The 18,088-nt window shown below is 39.7% G+C and overlaps 1 protein-coding gene, 1 long non-coding RNA gene and 1 other non-coding gene across 3 annotated transcripts; 2 read left to right on the forward strand and 1 right to left on the reverse strand.

Moving 5' to 3' along the window:
- Positions 1 to 210: 210 nt before the first annotated feature.
- LOC128630853 (histone H3) lies at positions 211 to 1,089 on the forward strand. Its single transcript, XM_053679166.1, has one exon. The coding sequence runs from the start codon at positions 266 to 268 to the stop codon at positions 674 to 676; it is 411 nt and encodes a 136-aa protein (XP_053535141.1). The 5' UTR covers positions 211 to 265; the 3' UTR covers positions 677 to 1,089.
- Positions 1,090 to 2,438: 1,349 nt separating this feature from the next.
- LOC108261410 (uncharacterized) lies at positions 2,439 to 6,716 on the forward strand. Its single transcript, XR_008395136.1, has 7 exons — positions 2,439 to 2,632; positions 2,800 to 2,936; positions 3,086 to 3,179; positions 3,419 to 3,732; positions 4,002 to 4,164; positions 4,257 to 4,385; positions 4,586 to 6,716. It is a non-coding gene; the product is annotated as an uncharacterized LOC108261410 (long non-coding RNA).
- Positions 6,717 to 7,701: 985 nt separating this feature from the next.
- Positions 7,702 to 7,772, reverse strand: trnag-gcc (transfer RNA glycine (anticodon GCC)). The gene has a single exon. It is a non-coding gene; the product is annotated as a tRNA-Gly (tRNA).
- Positions 7,773 to 18,088: the final 10,316 nt, after the last annotated feature.

Genomic DNA, 18,088 nt, shown 5'->3' on the forward strand with positions numbered 1-18,088 from the left:
TGACGGCGTTGTGTGTGTTCCTATCGAACAAAGCATTTGTGTTACAGAGAGCGCCAATAGAATAGTGGCGGGCGTCTTGTGTTTCGAACGGTGGCAGAGAAGACGGTCCAATAGTCAACAGGTGACGTAAAACGTTCTATCGAATAGCAGACGAGCGCGTTCGAGACGCCCAATCAGCGCAGGGCGGCGTTATGGCTTAAAAAGGTCGCGTTCGCGCGCGCAGTTTATTCTGTTTTTCTATCCGCGAAGTGCAGAGTTTGACGCTATGGCAAGAACCAAGCAGACCGCCCGTAAGTCCACCGGTGGCAAGGCGCCAAGGAAGCAGCTCGCCACTAAGGCTGCCCGCAAGAGCGCGCCGGCTACCGGCGGCGTGAAGAAGCCTCATCGTTACAGGCCCGGCACCGTGGCTCTGAGGGAGATCCGCCGTTATCAGAAGTCTACTGAGCTGCTTATCCGCAAGCTGCCCTTCCAGCGCCTGGTGCGAGAAATCGCTCAGGACTTCAAGACCGACTTGCGTTTCCAGAGCTCGGCCGTCATGGCCCTGCAGGAAGCGAGCGAGGCATACCTGGTCGGTCTGTTCGAGGATACCAATCTGTGCGCTATCCACGCCAAGAGAGTGACCATCATGCCCAAGGATATTCAGCTGGCCCGCCGTATTCGCGGAGAACGCGCTTAAACCACAACTCCGTCTAATATACACAAAGGCTCTTTTCAGAGCCACTTCATCGTCTCAGAAAACGGAAAATTTTCTTCGGCAGTCTCAATATTAGAACGTGGTACAGAGATAAAATGACACTTAATATATATATGTATGTATGCTTGTATGTGTGTGTATATATATGTTTAAATGATGTACAAGGTTTTATATTAAATATAGTCCTATGAATATTAATGTTTGTTTATATAGATGAGCCGTTAATTGTGGTTATGTCCGAATAACACAATGCACAGTAATGAGCTGTGTCTGTAAAATAGCCCAAACCTACCTTCAGTTTCAGGCGGCGTTTTGTGTTGCGCTAGATGGAGCTTGACTGCCCTCGTGTGGCCAAACTCGGGAACGTCGATTTTCTAGAAGCGGATTTGTGGGCAAGAACTATTACATGATGATATTATTAATCTCTCTCTTCCCTTTTGTCCCGTCCATGATAATTATTGTTGTTATTTAACAATTGTAGACATGAGCTCATGTTAAAATGAATGAATAGAGAATAAAATGGTAATAACCATATATATTCTCGAGCGAAATAGACGAGGCCACCTAGGGAACACATGAAGTTATGTAGGAGCAGTGATGAGAATGAAATGACTAATAATATTAAGAAAGACATTAATAATGTTAATATTAGCAATTAATTTGTGTAATTTATTATGATAACTATACTGCTATGTACATGATATAATGTTAATGTGTTAATATGTTTTAAATGTGTTTGTGTTCTGTCCTTATACCGTGTCTAGGTCAGTCTCCCCGGCGTGCGCGCACAGACATATTTAGTCAAATCGGAGGAGCGAGCCATAAGATCTGTTATGACGTCACGTTCAGAGTTCTATAAGTTTCCTGATGGTATGCTTGACGGTTGTTCCCTTTATGACGCCGCGAATGTCGAGGTTTTTAAACGTTGTGGTATCTGAGCTGGCCTCTGTATTCATTTGAACGGAGTAGTGTTTAATCATTGGTCTATCTAACCTTTTCATGTGCTTAGTTTCTTTGTTTGTTCATCTGTCGTGTTTAAGAATGGACATTGAAATAATATATCCAGATATCTGTACAGCTGCTTTGTGACAATGTAAACTTAAAAAAAAAAAAAAAAAAACATTTCCATGTCTAGAGAAGAGGGTGCGTTCTTTAAAAAATAAATCATAATGATGATGCTGTGAAACAGTTCAGAAGCTCCGTGTATTGTCCTTGATACGTGAAAACTAGACAATGCACAGTAATAACGCTGATGAGCTGCGTCAGTGTAAAATAGCCCAAACATACCTTCTGTTTCAGGCGGCGTTGTGCTGGATGGAGCTTGACTGCCCTCGTGTGTCCAAACTCAGGAACGGCAGTTTCCCTGAAGGGGTATTCTGTTCCAAGTTTGTGGTAGTTAGCCAAGAAATATTACATGATTACTATTACTCTCTCTCCCCCTTTTTAAACCCGTTCATGATAATTATTGTATACATTACCTTTATTTTTGTAATGTTCTTCCCTATTTGTGGATATTCTCGAGTGAAATAGACGAGGCCATGTAGGGAACACATGAAGTTATATAGGAGCAGAGTCTAAAATATCTTTTTGAAGGACCTCAAACTATTATCATTTGCTATACTATTGATCATTACGTTACGTACATCTTATTCGTATATGGAAAGTACTTAATGAAGATAATATACTTTAGATTTTTTTATGTAACCATTCAAGTATTTGTTGAAATGCTTTTTTTTTTTTACTGATTTAAATTGATTTTGTTCTGTCTGTGATTTTGTAGATCTGGATGTTCTGCTGGTCTCAGATCAAGCATCCTCCTCTGTACTGACTCCACTATCCCCAGCTTCATCCCATTCATCAGATTCCACAATTGTCCTGGAGTCCAGAAGAAAGAGGAGGAACCCAACAGGGTTAATGGAGCAGAATGAAGCAAGACAGGTAAGCTTTGAATAAATGCATTTAAAATACTCAATTACGTAATTGTTTATTATTGATACTTATCTGTAGAAGTGTTTTGTAAATGTATTCTCGACATAAAGGAAAGGCATTAAAAATCCTCTTAAATTTCCATGAGCATGTCATAACAATGTAAGATGTTTTGGCAGAAAGTTGATTGTGTTCTGAGTGCCAATCCAAAGAGTGAGGAAATCTTCAAGGAGTATGAAAAGACCAAAACACTAACATGTCTGCAAACAGGACGTTCACCATCTGTTTACGTGTGGCATATGTTAGAGCTACATGGGTAAGGTCACTTCCCTCCCTTTGTCATCACAACAGATTCATGTGACGCAGCTAAAGAATGATATTCTGTGTTGCTATAAAATGGGAATTTATCCTTTAACTTCTTGCAAAACATACACACTTGCAAAGTAAATTGATTTATTTTGAAAGGAGGATTCCATGGTCAAGTGTGAGGACCAATTATGCACTGGGAATTGTGACACTTTTTCCATACCTCCAAGATCCTTTCTCCAAACATGGATATGTAAGTTCTTGTATTCTGTCTGAAAACCCAAACCAGTGTGTGTGTTTATATTTTCTTCCCTTTTATAGTTTTAAAGTTAAAATGATCTTGTTTTAGATGAGTGTTTATAGGTTGCTCAGCTTTGTATTTTCCACTTGTTTTTGTAATTTTATATAGTCATTGAGTGAACTTATTGTGTTGAGTAATTCATTCTTGAAGCCAAGAACGAGATGCCTCTGTTTGGGTCTTTTCTTAAACAGGAACACTACTATGATCCTTTAGGGTAATACTGGCTTCATTGCATGGAGGATCAAGACAGTTCAACATAACACCTGTGCTAGCTCCCGGTGTCATTCCAAGACTGTTCTTCAGGATGGTCCAAAAAACAACCAAGAATCTCTGTTAACTTGTCAACAGCAATTTGGTGAGGAGTGCAGGGAGGCGATATCTACAATACGATATTTCACTGATGAGAAGATGAGCGACTTTCCAGTATTGACAGAAGATGGTGGGTGAGGATGCATCATCTTCTGTCCTGGATTTGTTCACTTGTTTCCTTGCTGTATCTGGATTGGTAAGAAAATATTTAGCTTTGGAAGTAGTTTTGACAAGGAAATGACCTTCTCTGTAGTTATTAAAGGAGTTCACTGGTACAGTAGAGAAAGGAGTTGTTCAGTGATCACCATAACAACAACAGGCCGGTCCAAACTGAGAAATTCAACGTTCTAATCTTTTATATCCCAAATGTATGCATAAATAACTCAGCAGATCTTAATTTTTAGTATTTGACCTTTTATCCATTTATGTCCGTTATGTTTAAACCTGTATAAACCTTGTTTAAAGATCGACCACGATTTCTCCATGATGTTTGGTGACGAAGTGTCTCAGAAGTTCCTGGCAAAGTGGTCAACATTCTTCAAGCCAAAAATCATTGCAGACTGCAAGACTCTTAAGAATATGGGCGAGCTGCTGTCAGGAACTGAACCTGAATCTGAGGACTAAAATGGTCAGTATAAACTGTTTTGTATTTTAAAAATGTTCCAGTCTTTAAAAAAATAATTAAATAGAGATCATTTAATTCTTTTGTGATGTCTTTAGGATGGGACAGCGACATGTCCTCAATCCTTTTGCAGCTGCATCTGCTCCCTCTAACCTCAAGAGGCCAGAAAAAAAATATCCAAGATCAGTTCAGCTCAAGCAACCAGCCATCTTGTGAGCTATCTTAAGGTATGCAAAAGTTAATATTTAAACATCAGATCTTAATTTTAGGAGCTCTTGAGGTGTAGGTTATTTTGGGATTCTGAGACCTGCATCTCATTTTGCTTACACCACCTGCAAACAAGATGTGACGGTGCTAGTGATAATGTAAAAAACAAGCAAAGAGTTTTATTTTCATATTTATTTTATGTCCCTTTGCTGACCTTCAGGAAGGAGCCAGTGTGACTACCTTCATTGAGAGTGCTGACACAAGACAACCATTTCTCCTCTGCATCGGTGAGCGAAAGAAGGATATCCAAAAGTTCTACATTATTATCGACCAAAAGGCGATCCCATGTAAGGCGCACACATCAGTGGCAGCTTTTGATGAACTGTTCAAAGCTCACTATGTCTTCAGTTTCTCATACGATGAAGCTCTTTGTGATTTCTACACATTTATCCAAACCACTATATATAACATCGATGTCAGAAGAGCAATGGAGAGCCTGCGTGTTAAAGAACTTCGAGCATGATTGCTGCAGCGAGATTAACTGCCTTGAAGATGTTCACATGTTTTGTATGTAAAGCACACCTCAGAACTTGTTTGGTTCTTCGCCAACATTTAAAATTTCAACATGGTTTATATCCTAGCAAAAAGTTACATTTAAAATGTGGAGAGCCAGGTCGCCTGTTACCATTTTGTACTTATAGTGGCTTCCGAAAACATCTCAGCAAGGTACATAGTCACACTATGGATCAGGAGATTGATACTAATCAGGATCTTTCCACTCAGGGAGAATATGAGGCGGAATGTTCAAATGATCGCCCAAGTTTACAAAGTTGGAGTTTACAAAGACATTAATGATGGGTCGTGTTTCCAAAACCATGCACTGTTCTCACAGCAAAAGCATGCTTTTCAGATTCTACTCTATCACAACGATTTTGAAACTGCTAACCCTCTAGGTTCCAAGAGGGGGATCCACAAACTTGGTTGAATCTATTTTACTCTAAAAAAATCTTCCACCCAAGTGTAACTCTGTACTGATTAATGTACATCTTACAGCTTGATTCTACACAGAAGATCTTAAGACATATGGTTTTGATGTGATACTAAAGCCCCTTATTGATGACCTGAAAATCTTAGAAACCGAAGGCATACAGCTTCCTTGTTTTGAACAACCATTGTTTGGCTCAGTAATTCAAGTAACAGGAGATAATTTGGCTTTAAATGGCTTGCTGGGAATCTTACAGTGCAACTAATTTCTGTAGGCTTTGTTTAATTAGTAAGGAAGAAGTTCAATCTATATTTACTGAAGATCATCCTGGGTTAATTTTTCGTTCCAAAGAGGTTCATACTCATACCCATAAGTGGGTTAAAAATGGATGATAAGGGCAAACACCTGGGTTTGAATGCCATACAGTCATGGTGTCTTCTGCACAACACTCCACTGATATTTGGTGGTCATTGAAAGGAATAACAATCACTGGAACTTTCTCCTACTTTTGATACAGATTGTCAATATAGTGTTCTCCTACACCATAACTGATGGGATGATATGTTACTTAAAACATCTGATCTGTGATCACCATACTCTATTCAAAGAATTGATTCCTGACAAGACGTCGATTCCCAAGCACCACTTGATGATGCACTATCTGAGATGCATAAAAAAAAATGGCCCTCTTATCCATATGTGGTGAATGCGATTTGAAGCTAAGCACCATATTTTCAAAAGATGTGGCAAAAATTTCAAGAATCTCATTAAATCATTAGTAAAGCAACATCAACGTCAATTGGCATTTAACTGTGAAAATGATTGTTTTAGAAGGTTTGAATTTGGTCCTACATCAAAAACCATCTGTAACTTGCAAGGTGGGGAAGAACTCAGTCAGACATTATATTTAGAAGCCTGTTTGAGTGTTACAAGTACAAAGTGGGTCAGACATTATGGTACTGAGTATCAGGTTGGTGTGTTCATATGCACTGGATGTACCTATGATCTCCCTGTGTTCAAAAAGATCTGTGATATAATAATATATGAAGAGAGTGCTTTCATTATTTCCTGCAATGTAAAAACGATGTACTATGATGACCACTTCAATGCATACTGTAAAGAAGATAACCAAATGGATGAGTTTTCTGTCATCTCTGTGAATGAACTGACACACTTTAGGCCATTTGATCAGCAGTGCTCTAATGAGAATAATCAAAGAGAGTACATAGTGCCCAATTGTTATATTTAGAAAGCCTTGACCTGAGGGGTCAGTAATGTTAACGCCCTTGAAAAAAAGAAAACTATTATAAAGCAACCAACTGTTTTTTTTTTCTTTATTTGCCTTTTAGATTTGCAATCATTTGAATGTTATTTTAATTGTGCAGTAGCATATTAACACTTTATAGTGTTAGAGGCAACTCATTTAATAGTATGCAATTAACACTATGAGATTTAATGAATTACTCCTATGAGAATTAATTTCTAACACTACACACTGGTGTTGAGAAACTAACACTTGAGTAGTGTTCAATTTCAACTATACAAAGAGTTGATGTGAACTCTATTAAAGTGTTAAAATGACACTGTGGAATGTGGACCCCTCCGGACACTTTAAAAGTGTTGAAATGAAACTCCAATAGAGTGGATTTGTTTCTGTGGATTTTGCTGTGTATGTATATTTTATAATGTTAAAGTGCACACCTTGATTTCTATTATAATAACATTATTAATGTATTTCTAATGTTATTAGACATGTCATTCTCATCACTGCTCCTAGGTAACTTAGTGTTCCCTAGGTGGCCTAATCTATTTCACTTCAAGAATATCCACAAATAGGGAAGAACATTACCTTTATCTTTGTAATGTATACAATAATGATCATGAATGCGTTAAAAAGGGGACACAGTAATATAAACCATGTAATATTTCTTACCCTACTCGGGCCTTGTGCAGGACATTGTTGGTGTCTGCATGAGCAGTTAGTCTGAAGGGGAAATTAGGGTCAGGTGTTTTCAATCAACGGGATGACAATCAGGTGTGAGTGAGCACCCTGTCTTATTTGAAGAACAGGGATCTACCAAAGTCTGATCTTCACAACACATGTTTGTGCAAGTGTATCATGGTATGAAAAAAGGAAATTTGTGAGGATCTCAGAAAAAGAGTTGTTGATGCTCATCAGGCTGGAAAAGTTAAAAAAAAAAAAAAAAAAAAAACATCTCTAAATTGTTTGGACTCCACCAAGGAAACCCACGAGCATGGTTACCCTCCCTATGGAGTTCGACTAGTTTGGGCAGAAATGATAAGGCTTGTAATGTTCTTTTGGTGAAGGCTTAACTTTCAAAACTCACTTCTGCATTGGCCGGGAATTGAACCCGGGTCTCCCGCGTGGCAGGCGAGAATTCTACCACTTAACCACCAATGCTTAGTTTAAGTAACTAAAGACTGTGCTGCTTCAGCAATTTGGTTTCAGATTTGAAAAGGAGAATCCTAAGTCTCTTCCTTATTTCAGCAGCAGTCACACACTATATTTCCAGATACTGTATAATATTATAATATCTCCTCTCTGCTCAACACGCATGTAATACAGTCTACATACCGTAGAGCAGTGTTTTTCAACCACTGTGCCGTGGCACACTAGTGTGTTGTGAGAGATCGTCAGGCGTGCCGTGAGAAATTGTCCAATTTCACTTAGTCTTAAAATTCTTATTTATTAAAATTTATTCATTATTATCTGCAAATAATAAGCCATGGTTGAGTGTCTGTGCTGTAATATAATGACTGGCAGAGTAATGTAATATTTGTCTAGGTGGCAGTAGGTAATTGCCTCCTACCTTCTTAGAGACAAGAGAATTAGTGACGCATGCGACAGGTCGTGGTGGCAGTGATGGAGAAGTTTTTAAAAAGGAAACATGCAAACTCCGAACTGGGCCCTGGACAAGACTGTGACCTAGGTGAAGGGCCTAGTATGAGTGGTGGTAAAAAGAAAGCAAAGATGGTGAGCTCGAGCAAAAGTTATCTTTCGTTAGGATTTACTTTCACCAGCGATGAGATGAATCCGACTCCATTAAGCTCGGTGTGTGGCGAGAAGCTGTCCAATAGCGCCATGGTGCCAAGCAAGCTTAAACGCTATCTCCAAGTGAAACACCTGTTGCTTCAAAACAAGCCGATGGACTATTTTGTTTGCCTGCGTGAAAACACAGAAACAGGCAACATTAATGAGAAAAACCACAAAGGTAAATTAGAAAGCCCTCAAAGCTAGTTGCTGCACTTGTAGCTAAATGAAAAAAGTCCCACACTGTGGCAGAGACGTTAATACTACCTGCCTGCAAAGACACTGTCAACGAGATGCTCGGCCCTGACGCAGTTAAAGACATATCTAAACTCCCACTCTCAGATAACACAATCGCCAGACGTATTGATGACATGTCTACAGACATTGAAAGCCATGTTTTGGAAAAGATACGCATCAGTAGGAAATTTGTGTTGCAACTTGATGAGTCTACGGATATTCTCAGCTCTTGACCAATGTGCGTTTTGTGGATGGAGATGCCATTAGAGAAAACTTCCTATTTTGTAAGGCACTGCCAGAAAAAAACAACAGGAGAGGAAATTTTTTGGGTCACATCAGAATATCTTGACCAGGGAGGACTTACGTGGGAAAATTGCACAAGTGTTTGCACTGATGGAGCTGCAGCCATGGTCGGGCACACCTAAGGCTTCGTTAGCAGAGTGAAGGAAAGAAACCCAGATCTTATTGTTACACACTGTTTTCTGCACCGTGACACCTTCGTTGCAAAGACTTTACCAGCAGAACTAGTTCCTGTGGTGGATGATGTTGTGCGCATAGGGAACTTTGTAAAGACACGACCTTTGAAAAGTCGTATATTTGCATCTTTGTGTGAGGAAATGTGAGCGAAGCATAAAGCCTTATTGCTCCATACGGAGGTCCGATGGTTGTAGCATGACAAGTTGCTGGCCCGTGTGTATGAGCTTAAATTGTTAATAAGTTGGAGGAACTTAAAGTGTTTCTGACAAACGAGAGGTCTGATTACTCAAATCTGTTTGCAAGTGATGAGTGGTGTGCAAAGCTGGCATACCTGGCAGATATATTTCATCATCTGAATGAACCGAACACACGGATGCAAGGCCGAAATGAGAACCTGCTTACAAGCATGGATAAAATAAATGGATTCCATTTAAAGGTGCACCTCTGGCAACAACATGTGCAAAGTGCCAACCTTGAGATGTTCCCACTCAAAGAGGAACGGCAAGATCACCCTGCTGCAATGTGCGAGGTAATAGGTAAACATCTGTAAACTCTTGAGGAGAAGTTGTCATTTTATTTCTCTTCAGCCTCCACTGAATGCCTTGACTGCTATTGGAAAGGACATAACTTTACAGGAGCAGGAGGAACTAACTGAACTGAAACAAGATCGTGGTTTAAAGCTAAGATTTGCTGAACAGTTTTTGGTTGACTGCTCCCAAGGAGTTCCCCATTCCGGCCAACAAAGTTTTGACATTGCTCCCATTTTCCACAACATATGTGTGTGAGCTGAGCTTTTCAAGCCTAACTGCTATACAAACTAAAAACAGAGAGAGACTGAAAGCTGGTGAAGAAGAGCTTTGTGTATGCCTTTCTTCAATTCCTGCCAGGATATCGGCTTTGTGTTCATCTAAACAGGCCCAGGTTTCACACTGAGTGAGTATAAATAAATTGAGAAACTATATTGCAATTACATATACTGTATTAGGCTACAGAGTGTCATTCTGTAACATTTTTGGTCGGTGGTGTGCCACAAGATTTTTCCAATGTAAAAAATGTGCCATGGCTCAAAAAAGATTGAAAAACACTGCGTTACACTACACAATTTAAGAAGCTACACTTACTTCTGCTTCCATTTTAACACTTTTCAGTTTTGGAGCAACAACAACAGCAACAACAGCAACAACAATAACAACAAAAAAGTGTTGGAACAAAATAAATCTTATTTTCCATTCCAGGTTGCAGGTATTCGCGGGTGCAATGCAACACTGTTCCACACACAAATAACTCTTTTGAATGGTTAAATTACTAAAATCAGAAAGCGCCACCAGCATATCTGACAAAGATGACTCATGAACCAATTCTTTAAATCACTAGCTGAAAACGACGTATTGAATTTACACAAACGCCAAATAACAAATACAACATTCTACTTTCTCATGAATATGGTATAGTGCATTGCTTAATCAGCAGTTTTTCTTAGAAAGACAAGATATTTAAATTGAATGAATTTAATGAAACCACACATCAAGCTGTCTTTTCTAACAGAACATTAAATTTAGCATTAGCTCCCAGTTTCAGAAAGTTCTAGCCAGACATTCAGGGGGAAAGAATCAGAACAAAATGTAAAATAAAAAAAGTAGTGAAAGATGAAAGTGAAGGAATAAACGAGGGGTTTGTGTCTTAAAAGTTGTGCCTTAAAAGTTGAGTAATTAAAAACTAAAAAAAAAGCTGTGAGATTCAGCGTTTGTCACAACGATGCCAAACGCTCTCCCGACTATTTCTTTGGGATTGTTCCCAAACTGAGAAATCAAGGTTCTTCAGTCATGCTTCCCCCACAATCAAGCTTTGGAGTTGACTCCATATTCACAACGACTATAGAGTCGACTCCAAAACTTAATTCCTTTGAATCGACTCTATTCCCATTACCTGGTATCTACGAATTGACACCAGGTATTAGGAATCGCCCTGTTAATCATGATAATGATCCTATGTACTTAATACTGTGGGTTGTTCCCCTAACCTTTAATTCGAGATTTGTGCTGAATCGATTCTTGGAACAGACTCACTCAGTGTTGCAATCGATTTCAGAATATTAGCAAGGGTTTGAATCGTTATTATTTCCCCTGCTTCCATTTGTAGGAAGCTGCCTTAATCACGATGAACCCAGGCTACGCAGGCAGGACCGAGCTCCGGGACAACCTGGAGGCCGCTTCAGATCCGTCTCCATGATTGTGCCCGACCACGCCGTCATCGCAGAGGTGTGCTCGGGTGCCGTCATTCATTACATTATGTAATGAACGCAATAACGGATGTATTCTGGCGTGTTACAGAACCGTTTCACGTTGTCTTTTTTGCTGTAGGTGGACTTGTGAGCTGAGGGCTTCAAGTCCAGTGAGACTCTGGCGAAGAAGATGATTCAGCTGTATAAGCTGTGCAGCAAGCAGCTTTCCCGGCAGGACCACTACGACTTCAGCATGAGAGTCGTCAACTCTGTTATCGTCATGGCCGGGTATGTCCATCTACGAACAGGGTGAACATATTAGATTAGATTAGATTCATACGTTGTTTTTTCTAAATTGTTAATTAAAACTATCTATAAATGTAACAGATGTCTTGCTGGAATAAATCGAGCGTGTGTGTGTGTGTTCCAGGTCTCTGATGCGAGAGAACCCACACCTGAGTGAGAACGTGGTGTTGATTAGAGCGCTACGATACTCCAACCTGCCCAAGTTACTCAAGGATGATGCAGAACTTAAAATAAAATAAATTGATAAATAGTAAAGAACGCCAAAGCTTACATATGGAGTATCAAAGGTCATTATCACAGGATCACTGGAATCAGGCACTAGGAGGAAATTCCAGGACAAATTAGGAAATACAATTAACTGACATTTGCAAATTCTTTGCAACTAAAAAGCTGTAATTATATAACTTTTTTTAAAGCATTTAAAGTATATAACATTAGCACCTTGTAATGTTATACCAGATGAAAAGTAAAGAATCCTGGAACATCTGAACCTCCATAATCTGAAAATCTTGAACCTAGTGTCAATCGAGTCAATCCAATCTTTCTTGTGTGCGTTTAGCGGTATTCTGTCGGACCTCTTTCCTGGTGTGGGCGTCCCCGAGCATGACTACGGCGCGCTTTAGTCGAACATCGAGGCAGCTCTATGCGCCCACTCCCTGCAGCTCGTCTCCAGCATGACCGCCAAGGTGATCCAGCTGTACGAGACCATGCTGGTGCACCAGGGCGTCTTGCTGGTGGGCCCTACAAGAGGCGGTAAAACCACAGCGTACCGTGCCCTCGCTGACGCACTGCGCACCCTCCACGAGACAGAGGGCTGCGAGGTGAATCCCTTCTACAAGCCCATCGAGACCGACGTGCTCAACCCACAGTCAGTAAGCTTGGACGAGCTGTATGGTGAAGACGACCCTCTCACACTGTAGTGTAGTGCCATCAAACCGTCCCTCGGCAGTGACATCGCCGACACGCACAAGTGGGTGGTGAGTGACGTACCTGTGGACGTGCCTGTGTATTGAGAAAATTACCCCCGTGTTGGACAACAACAAGACGCTCTGTCTGGATAACGGTGAAAGGATCAAGCTCACACCTTCTACACACATGTTATTCGAGGTGTTACCCATCAGACACAGGTAGCATCGGTCCTAAAAACCATCACAAACAAGCACAAGCATGTCATTTCCAAGAAGATTTTTTTTTTTACATTAAACGCGTTCCTGATGGAAAGGTCACACACAAACGTATCTTTAAGACTTCACTCTTTCACACGCCTATAATGAGCGATAAACGCATTTGAAGCATGTTATAAAGCCTCCGTAATGCATTACGCATAGTATTTAAATAAATATTATTATAATAACATGTACTACACTACATTATGAATTCTTAACGTATTGTTAACACATCTTTACTGTGAGCGGGATGATGACCAGACTGAGGCAGGCTCCCAGGTACTCATATCCGTAGACGTACTGATACAGAGCCATTCTGGCCACGCAGTAATCCAGATCCACGTCCCAGAATTAGCACAGCTGCCTCTGCCACTCAAAGTTACTGCTCGAGTCCACCTACGTGAACACATACACAAAGACATGTGATATATATATACGATCTCATTGTATACGAATTGGGCATTCTCGCTGACGATATAGCGTGGATAGTTTATAATGAGTGCGTTCATACTGTATAAACCTGGGAACTGATTTCCATATGCACTGCTGTCAGAGCTGCAGTTATTTTTAAAAGATTTATTAACAGCTTCTGACCAATCAGATCTGACCACACCCATGATTCCCTTTGCTCTGAAGAGAAGGTGTGTGGCCATCTGTACCCTTTCATTGACGAGCTCCGTGACGATGTCTCTGGCGTGGACATCCACAGTAATGAGAGCTGTGATGATGCTCTGATGTATTTTGGGTAAGTTACCCTGAAGCAGAGTGGCCAACACATTCAGCCTCTGTATAAACACACACACACACACGCACAGAGTAATACCCGTACATTACCACATATTACACCATACACCATTATGTCATGTAATCAGAGAAGGAAATCTGAACTACAGTTCCCAGCAGCCACTGCATCACAGTCACATGACCACCTGCACCTGGATCACATTCCTGGTAAGCACTTGTGTATTCAGCCACAGTTTTCACTGCACTCTTTGTCTCACGTTTGTCCTTCTTTACCTTTGTCCCTGGTGCTGTGTTTTTCTCTTTGGTTTATGTTTAGTCTTTGCCACAGTGATTTGCCCCAATGTCAGTGTCTTTTGTATTTTGTTTAGTTCTTTGTTAAACTTGAAAAATCTGCACTTGCATCCGTCTCAACCTCCATATCGTGACACAAAAATATAAATATAATATAATATTATATATAAAATGTGTGTGGGGGTATATATTAATAGAGAGAAAGGCATTTCTTCTCAGGGGGGAGGGGAGTAATCAATAGGAAGAAGGATCTGAGAGGGAACATGGACAAAATTAATGGAACTTTTTCCTGGTTCGGCCCTAAATTTGGGCCAGATTAAATTTCATCTGTACAAGTTGGACAATAGGGATGGGGAACATAGATCCAGTACCCTTAAACCCAATTAGAACTTCTATTCCAACCATTAAAACCATTTTTTATCTTGAAATCTAGGGGCTTACCCAAACAATAAACTCTAATCACCTAATTTTTAACCAATAAAAACTCCTTTTTCCAATATTGAAACTTAGGGGCCAACCCTAACCCTGAACTTAACCATCAGAAACAAATATGTTCTCTAAACTGATCCTCCAACCCCCAATAGTTAACCTCACCTAGAACGTCTTACATTTAGACAGATTTTCTTTTAAAGTCTTTAATTTATTTATTCATTTTCATATGGTTCATTTACATGTGATTCATTTACGTTGATTCATTTACATGTGATTCATTTTCATGAGATTCATGAAAATTCTTTTTTTTTTAAAGTGGCAGAATTCGTTTTTAACACAATATATAGATTAAAAAAAATTATATAATTTCTTTTCCATTTTTTTATACAACTGATATTTTCTCATAGAATGTTAAATACATATAGAGAAATATATACAGAATGAAGGACAAGGTTTTGTGCCTGTGCCACCTCCCACACCAATGAGTGTTGGGTTGAGTCATCCCCTAACCTAACCCTGCCTGAGCCTTTTTATTAAAGGTGTTTAATTTAGTTTGATGTGGTTTAGTTTGTTAGAATGTGAATTTATCCGTTATATGTAGGCTAGCTAACTGCGTAGTTAACTAACGTTAGTCAGCTGACAAGAAAAATATCAGACTTTTTCCTCATCCCCTGCCTGTCCAAACCCTGCCTCCTCTACATCAGATGCCGACGATGTTGAGACCAACTCGACCAGTGAAAGTTCTCAAGTGACATTTGAGTCATCCCAGCCCGTTTCAATCGGTGTGCAATCTTTTACAGATGATGACAGCCAAGCGCAGCGAGTTGAGTCTTCTCCAGTCTCTGCAGCTCTCATCCCGACAAGACAGTTTAAATCAGCTTGGCTACAAGAGTTTGCCTGGTTACGTTATGACAAAGGGAAAATGTACTGCACATTTTGTGCTAAAGCAGGACAAGATATTGCTGGTAAAACAGAGTTCATTACCAGTTCGAGTCATTTTAAAAAAGAAACCGTAAAGAAGCATGGAGACAGTACAAAACATGAGACCGCCAGGGATTGTGTCATTGCTAGGTCTGCCCCTCGTGCCACCTCAATCGTGAAAGCAGTGCAACGTGCTAGTGATAAAGTCACTGAAAAAGAGATGAGGTAATTGAAAATAAAATTCAATGCAGCCTACATGACTCTGAGCCTGAATAAGCAGGAAATGAATAAAAAAGTGAAAAAAAGAAACAAATGACTGCACATTTAAGTATTTACGGTAATATGATTCAAGATGGGGGCATCACTGCCACTGTTGGGCCCTTGAGCAAGGCCCTTAACCCTCTCTACTCCAGGGGCGCTGTATCATGGCTGACCCTGTTCTCTGACCCCAACTTCCTAACAACCTGGGATATGCAAAGAAAAGAATTTCACTGTGTTGTAATGCATATGTGATCAATAAAGACTCATTATTATTATTATTATTATTATTATTATTATTATTATTATTATTATTATATGACGTACTGAACATTGCACATATTGTGTATGTAAAGAATACATTGTGTAAACTATGGGAGGCAGAGTAAACAAAGGCAGACAGTACAGAAGGGAAAGAAAAGGCAGTGTGAGGTAGCCATTTAACAATGATATCATCATATGTCATATGACATCACTATTTTGGCTCCTGAAAATTTGATTTGGCACATAAATATTTGGGGTTTAGGAACCAATGGCTCCAAGATTTTGTTTTTTGCCTGGAGCCCTGGAATATGTTTAATAAAATAAATAAATGAATTTTTTTAATGAGATCCAGAGAGGAAAGGAGCTCTACTAAACCTCAAACAACAACGATGACCAAACCCTGAAAGGAGTAAGTACAATCCTTTTCTACGTAAAGTCTACAAAGAGTGTGCACACTGAAAACAAAGAAGAGAAAAGGATATATACAACTTTGCAAAGAAAGTTTTCCTGTTCTCCTGTTGGGATGTTCTTCCTCCATTTTATGCCAGTAGCTCACCCAGACCTCAAAATTGCAGTCCTGTGAAGAAAGACAAGGCGTATTTTATGCACATGTTCCAAGATGTCCATCAAAGGAATGATTCCTTAATTCATCCACCAGATGGCATCACTTCTACATTTTTCCCTATACGTACACAGGTATGTGTTTTGTTTCTGATTTGGTGTTGTGTTGATTGAATAATTTCCTTGACTGTTTCTCCTTTCTGAATTCTATTTCATCTTAAAGGATTTTCTGCCCCTATTCATTCTTCCCCTTTGCACAGGCTGTTCCATCTTTCTTCCTTTTTAAAGTGAACTTACTTTAACAATATGTCTGTAGTATTGCACAACAGATTTGAAGTCTTGGCTGACTCTGGACCGATAAGGGAACCTGCAAATGTAAGTGAAAACCAAATTCAAGGTCTCTCAAATCAAAAACTGCTGTAGATTTAACACTGACAAAATATTTCAAATTTTTACAGGCTCTACATCATTCAGAAATTCTGGCGGCCACAACACCGGCTAATCCTTATCCACCAAGTGTGTTCAGATAGGTCACAAAATTCACATCTTTCATTAAACCTTCTCCAAACCAGTCAACACTGGAAAAGGTCAAACAAAACACAGCACAGTGGATGGACAATAATATAGAGATCTTAAAAGAACACTACGATGAAGTAATAGCAACCATTTTGTCTGAAATAAGGGAATTGGACATTCAGGTTTTCAACAGAGCAGCAACCTGGAGCAAAACAAGATATAGAAAGAAATTCACAGCGAGTTCAGCACAGACCCTGAAATCAATGTTAACAGAAATGCCAAAAAAGTCACTCACCCCATTGGCTGAATCCTTCAATGACCCTGAATCGTTTCCACCTCTTAAACCGAGTACGCAACCTGTTATGGGTTCCTATGTGGGGACCGTAAGGGAAAATAGGGGGTTCGGTAGAGAGGGGAAAGCCAGACTTTCATTAACCCCAACACAGGCTGGCCCTAAAGGAAAAAGGGGAGAAAGGAACTTAAAACAACATGCAGAACAAACAGTAGAAGTGCCTATGGTCACAGATTTAACTAAGGAACTACAAATAATAATGGAAGAGAAACCAGTTAGTTTACCATCAACTTCTACTCTACTGAGGGAGGACCTGGAGAGCAGGAAACAAACCAAGCAGCTTGAACCATACAGCAATGTAGTGTGTTAGGAAAGTGGTTTCCACAGTATGAAGACCTGCTGGAGGAACTTGCAATCAGAAATGTTCCATCACATCTGTGGAATTGTGATGTATTTGGCCTACAAGATCAGTTTTACTCTACCCGTGTGGTTGGGGAGGTGGGTAAACCCTGTGTAGAGGTTACTGCTGGGGAGAAAGGAGAGACCACGACAGTGCTTCAGCATTCAATGCAGCGGGAACATTTAGGGTGTGCTGCTGTCAGTGCAACTCATTGTACCACGAGAGCTGTGGAGAAGATGTGCTTTCTATTAAATGAAATATATTTACGGTGTTGCTGCTATGGCACACTGAACACAATATTATCAATTTACTGTTAAAATTAAAATGATTTCAGTCAAAATTACCTCTTATCTTTTTATATTGGCCCATTTTAACTGAACAGCCGGCCCAATTTGCCTGAACATTGTGTTGTGGCTCAAGAGGGTTCCTGCCGATACTCTAACGCTCATAATTTTAAAACAATTATACTTTTTCATATTTTTAAAAGGAATTTATATTGAAGAAGCCCATGCTAATTTATAAAAATATCATTAGAGATCATGATTTGACGAGATGATGAGACATGATAGCTTATTTGATGGCATTATAAATCATTTACCA

This window comes from Ictalurus punctatus, unplaced genomic scaffold (genome assembly GCF_001660625.3).
Source record: "Ictalurus punctatus breed USDA103 unplaced genomic scaffold, Coco_2.0 Super-Scaffold_100068, whole genome shotgun sequence".
Classification (NCBI taxonomy): domain Eukaryota; kingdom Metazoa; phylum Chordata; class Actinopteri; order Siluriformes; family Ictaluridae; genus Ictalurus; species Ictalurus punctatus.

What these genes read in the sequence shown, in the direction of transcription:
- LOC128630853 (XM_053679166.1), top strand. Translation starts at nt 266, where the DNA reads ATGGCAAGAACCAAGCAGACCGCCCGTAAGTCCACCGGTGGCAAGGCG.